The 5,582-nt window shown below is 50.8% G+C and overlaps 1 protein-coding gene across 1 annotated transcript in view; it reads right to left on the bottom strand.

The window, feature by feature from the left end:
• KLHL18 (kelch-like family member 18) overlaps window positions 1–5,582 on the bottom strand; it is a 23,942-nt gene that overhangs the window by 6,563 nt on the left and 11,797 nt on the right. Inside the window, exons 4-7 of the mRNA XM_009323832.1 lie at window positions 5,132–5,262; window positions 4,800–4,940; window positions 2,326–2,524; window positions 24–184 (exon numbers count right to left, since the gene is read on the bottom strand). Coding sequence (XP_009322107.1) covers window positions 24–184; window positions 2,326–2,524; window positions 4,800–4,940; window positions 5,132–5,262 — 632 coding nt within the window. The remainder of the gene's footprint in view (window positions 1–23; window positions 185–2,325; window positions 2,525–4,799; window positions 4,941–5,131; window positions 5,263–5,582) is intronic.

Below are 5,582 nucleotides of genomic sequence, written 5' to 3'. Positions count from 1 at the left end.
CTACCCCCCCGTCCAAGCCTCACCTGCATTTGTGGCAGCAACGGACCAGGTCATCTTGTTGCACACGGTCAGTGAGAAACTGAGGTCGACAAAGGGGTAGGCGGATTTTGGACAGGAGCTCAGGCAGGAACGACTCTCTCTGGTCTCGGTCGTACCGTATCCAGGCTAACGCAGCTTCAAACACCTACGGAGGAGAGACATAGGAAGTTGGAGTTTTGGGGTGGTTGTTTTTGGGTTGTTTTTTTTTTTTTCCGCAAGTTCTACTGCTGCCAGTTGTCCGATGGAAAAGAAACCACATATTGACAACGATCTTCCCCTGGTCTCAGATGACACAGCTTCAGGACAGAACGGCGATGCTCTGCATTGCACCAGAGGGCTCTCCTGTCGCGTGATGCTCGGGTGGCTTAGCTTTGGCATTGCTTTCTCTGCCTCCGAGTTAGGCTGCAATAATACTGGTCTATTGTCCCGTGGGAGGGTATGTTCAGTACGAACGTTTGCAGAGAGATGAGGGAGCCGGGAAGAGAGTTTTGTTAGAGGAGGTGGGACAGAATGCAAAACCTTGTTTATGTAGTGTCAAAAATCAGCAAACCGGGGGAGAAGAAGAGAGAACGGTGGTGCTCTGTGAGAACCAGAAGACAGTTTTGATGAGAGGGATCCATCTGTTAACTTTGGATAATTACACAATAGACGTCTAGAGCTGAGCTGGCCTCTCTAGGCTCCCTTTGCGGACACCGGAGAGGCAGACCTCTTCAAAGCACAGTTCACCTGCCCTGTTTTGGATGACTCCAGATTACCACGGGAGCCTGGTGACTAATTGGAGAGACATACTCCTTGGTTCACAGGACTCTCACAGTTAAAGCCTGAGCTGGGTTGTCCTACACTCTTGCGCTCACATCCAGATGACTAGTCCCATAATCACATCATCCTAGATGACAGTGATTCAAGTCCCATCACTGTCACCCAAGGCAGAGCTCTCACTGAGCACAGCGTCCCCAGCAGTCGCACTGACCAGGGGTCGCACTCCAAAGCCAGCGTCACACCCTGCAGCCTCGTCTCTGCTCACACGTTCAGCTCAGGGAGATCACAAACCCACAGCAGTCTCCCAGGAGCTGCAGGAGAACTGGTCGCTGTGGTCATGGCCACCACCTCGCAGGACAGCCGCCCTCCTGTGGCTGTAGAGAAAAGTCCAGCAGTACCACTGACCAGACCAAAATTATTAAGTCCTTATTTTATGGTGGAGATCTGGAGTCTCTCACATTGCCTCTTGAGGCTTTCAGTGCAAAAAGTACTTCTTCAACAGCACCATGGTGAGCTTAGAAACAAACAAACAAACAACTTACTTCCACTCTACAAGGCGCTTTATGACCGGCAGATAGGCTACACTGCGCTAAAATACTGCCATTTCTGAAGAGGGGGCTGGGAGCTGTCAGGGTACGAGGAAACATCACCGGGGACGGACTCTTTGGACTCCTACCTGCTCCACAAAGGATCCACGTGGAAAAAACCAGCACGAGACAAATTTGCGGTACGATACAGCCACGTGGCTGGAATGTGAAGCAGGTTCCCCTCCTTGCCCATTTCAGGGGCATTTCAGACAGCCTGATTAACGAAGCACTCTCTTACCCTACATGGAGATAGCTGTAGGTCTGCTTTTCGTTTGTCACCTCCTTAGTAACCTCCTCAGAAAGAGCAGGACAGGTTTCCTGGCTCGAGGGCAAGTTCTGTTTCTCCTGCAGACTGTCAGCCCAGCACCGATGGATTCCCAAGGCTGTTGAAATGTCCTAGAGTTGCTCAGCCCTGCTTTCTGTTTTTTTTCTAGGAACAAGACAGTCTAGAGGAGCCTCTTGAGGGCAAATTCAGTGGAACGTTCGTTATAAAAATGCTGCAGCAAATTCTTTACACCTCAAAAGCACTCCTCTGGACTTGAACGTGAGCTCTGTGAGGAAGGGCTCCCTGCTACTGCCCACACCCTCAGCCTCTCCTCCCCGGGACCAGCAACTTATTGACAGTAAGGGGCACAGCTGAATGTCCTCAGGACCCACCAGGTCTCTGTCACCGATGAATCGAAACACCTCAAAATAATGTTTTGCAAAATCTATGGTCTGAGAAACTCTACCAGGCAAGGTAACATTGGCAGCACAGAGAAGAAGTGGGGCTCAGGGAGTCATCATAGCTCTGTCTAGCACCTCTTAGTGTCCCCACTGTGCCAGGACATCTCGGCTTCATTCAGACCAGGAATAGGGTCGTATCCCTTTCCGCTCCCAAGCAACCGAAAACCCTCCAAAGGAAAAACTACCTCTGCTGAGACCTACACCAGGTACACACCTGCTCTTCAGACTTCACGTTCAGCTCATCCCTAGAAACGAGCTCCAGGACGTCTTCAAAAGGCAGTGCCAGGAACTCTTCGGACATGGATACCTCCACGAAGTGCTGGTGAATGAAGCTGTTGGCAGCGTCGTAGAGCACCGCGCACATCATCGTCTCTGCAAACTGCCGCACTCCCAGACAGTTCTTGGGGTGAAGCCTGGGAAAGGGGGAAAAGGAGAGCGAAAGTTAACGTCGGTTTAATGGAAGGATAGAAAGAATTACAAACAGGTTCAGTGAAGCAACGCAAGCCTCAGAGGATATGTGATGCAGTGAAAGCCACAGCTGTGTCCTCTTCAACGATGGCAGGTTCCAGCCCACTGATGAACGTATCTACACAGAGACCTGAAGGTGAATCCACAGCAGAGCCAGAGGATGGAAACCACAACTTAAAAATCTCTCCCGAGCCCTGCCAAGGAGCCACTGGACAGACTCAGCTGGCTCTGCAGGAAGGCTGCAGGTTGTCAGTTGAGGGGAAGCGTGCGGCTCTGCACAGCAATCCCTCCCTCCCACATCTCGGGGTGCCTGGGCTGTGCATCTAGCACCTTCTTTTGGTTGTTTGTTTGTTTTTTTTTTTTTAACTCCAGTATTGTGCAAAGCTGGATTCAAGCACATTGCGCAAGTCCCAGTCATCGGCCTCTGTTTTTCATCTTACATCTTTTCTAAGTACTACGGAACAGCATCTGTTACAGCTTCATAAAGCCATTTCCTGAGATTAAGGAAGCTTTATCACCAAAGATGTTTTTGCAACTGGGGCTTAGGCAGTGAGAAGTACTGCTGCAGATCTGAGCCTCTCTCCAGCACAGCCAAACAGCCACTGCATAAAGCTGCTCAGTGGCGTGAAGAAGCTGGAGAAGATGACGACATTCATTACAGTCACGTGCTCTACAGAAACAGGTATGTGTCCTGGACACTCCCGTCCAAACAAGAAGCCCTGCCCAGTTCAACAAGAGCCAAGAGCTGCGCGTTGTTTTGCGGCACTAATCATCAGATACTAAACTAAATACTACCTATACGTCGAAAATACCTTGGGCTCTGATGGTTTCGGTGTCTAACAGCCTGCAAAAACCGGGCTCAGCCGTTGACAGCGGTGTCCGGACGCACGCGAGGATGCGACATCGCTTGCGTCCACTTTGGGGAAGGCACCCTCGCTTACTGCCCTGCGCTGCGCTAAGAGCAAATACACAGCGCTGACGGCAGGGGACCCTCACGCGGGGATGGCTCTCAGGGCTCACACAGGGCTTGGTTACAGCACTGTGGACCTGTCCGTGCACGGGGGCCTAAAAGTATCCCAGATCTTAATTCCATTTAAGAATGAGAGCTCAGTGTGCATGCTCCAGCTCTTGAGGATGGTCAGAGTCCACCGATTTTCTTGTTATTAATCAAAAGTGACAGGACTTCATTTAGGACACCCAGTTGCTCCTGGTAGATTTGGGAGAACTGTAGCAGCTAAATCTGAGAAACCAAGTCACCTCGCTTAATCTAGATACAGATACAGCCACCTAAAGCTAGCAGGGACTCAAAAATCAATGCAACCCACCTCTTTCCAGCTCGGTGTCATATCCAGTACCTCAAATAAAATGTTTTTGCAAGAAGAATGAATACTCTGTAATCTTACGTAACTTTATTTTAAACAAACTGCAGAAAGGCAGGATGCACAGGGGACTGAAAATTGAGACATCTTAAACACAGAGGAAAAACATGGTCCATCTCCCCGACCCATGGCTTTAGGATACCTCTATTTAGAAGTAAAGAAAAATAAGTGGCTGACATGTTCCACGTATTTGGTAGGTACGTTTAATATCACGCCACGGAAAACACTGAACAGCTGCAGAGAAATCAAGCTGGGGAAGGGAGGGGGAATTAGACACGTAAGGCTCCCTGGCACGATCTGAAGATGTGCGCGGTACGTTTCCAAAGAACAGCCCAGCTTTTCCGTTTCCAGCTGATGCTGCTGGAACAATCTTGCAGCCGAACTCCAGCGAGGGAATTGAAAAACCTGGGACCAATTTACGGCTCTGCCACAGCTTCCCGTCCAGCTCCTTGGCTGAGTCCCTTTGTTCCTCCCCTCTCACACACGCAACAGCAGGAAGGATAATTACTGCGAGGGTGGGTTCGTTAGCGGTAGCGGCAGTCACGCACTGCTGTGATGGGTAACCAGCTAGCTAACTCTTAGAAAGGGAAACGTCCACTCAGTTTTGCTCTAGGTATTAATTCCCATGGCTGGCCAAGGCCTTCTATCGTGCCCCAGCTGTAGCATCTTTTAAGCCAGATAAGTTCTTTCACAGGCAATGAGAATGGCGAGTCCTGGGAGACGCAGACCTCCTCATCACACGGGCCGGAGACATCCCACTTATTCCCAAGCGGGGACACAGGGGACTAAAACCTCGCTGCTGTTGGTGAGCAGTAAGCACAGCCGAAAGACGACCCCTTACCTCTCTCTGAGGAAAGTGCAGCAAGCATCTTTGATGTTCTGCAGCTGAAGGAAACTCGCCCCCATCAGCAGAGACTGGACGTTCTGCTGATCTATTGCCAGGTGGCCGTTGTAGGCAAAGTTGATCAGAGCCTCAAGTGCGCTAAACAAGGGGGAGAAAGGGCAGAATTTATTAACAATTAACCTAGCAGGGGACACTACTAACAGAAAAACCTTTTCTAGTGCCACGCGCACAGAGGGTAGGCTTTCGAGGCTTGCACGCACAACGCCGAGGCCCGCAGAGCGCTCGCGGTCCCCTCTGGGTATCCTCGCTCGCGTGCCTTGGGACGTTACCTGGGATCCATCCCCTGCATGACAATCTCATCCTGCTTGCACTCCATCATGTCGTTGGTGAACATGGCATGGAAGTACGGGATAGAAGCTGCCAGCACGATCCGGTGAGCACTGAACTTATGGTCCCCTACCTAAAAGGAGAGAAAAGGGGAAGGAGGGAAGATCAGCTCCATCCACCACCAGCCGCACGGTCCAGATGATTCAGCGTAGCACAGCTCTGCCAGCCCAGCAGTGACAGAGGGCTGAAAGCTGGACAATTTCCATTTGCAGCCAGGACAGCAGCCTGTCTCTTAAACGCAAACTTTTGAATCCAGTTTCCCAGCCTCATAAGCCACCATGAGTGGTCAAGCGGGCGAGGATAAAACAGTATTACAGCCCAAGAGCGGGTTGTCTCCAGATTGCCAACAGAGAACGGCCAGGTCCCCAGAAACAAGTGTTTAAACCGACCACA

The sequence above is a fragment of the Pygoscelis adeliae genome, unplaced genomic scaffold, assembly GCF_000699105.1.
Source record: "Pygoscelis adeliae isolate BGI_AS28 unplaced genomic scaffold, ASM69910v1 Scaffold455, whole genome shotgun sequence".
In the NCBI taxonomy this organism is placed as follows: Eukaryota; Metazoa; Chordata; class Aves; order Sphenisciformes; family Spheniscidae; genus Pygoscelis; species Pygoscelis adeliae.
The sequence above is the reverse complement of the archived record's forward strand: the minus strand, read 5'-3'. Positions and strand labels throughout refer to the sequence as shown.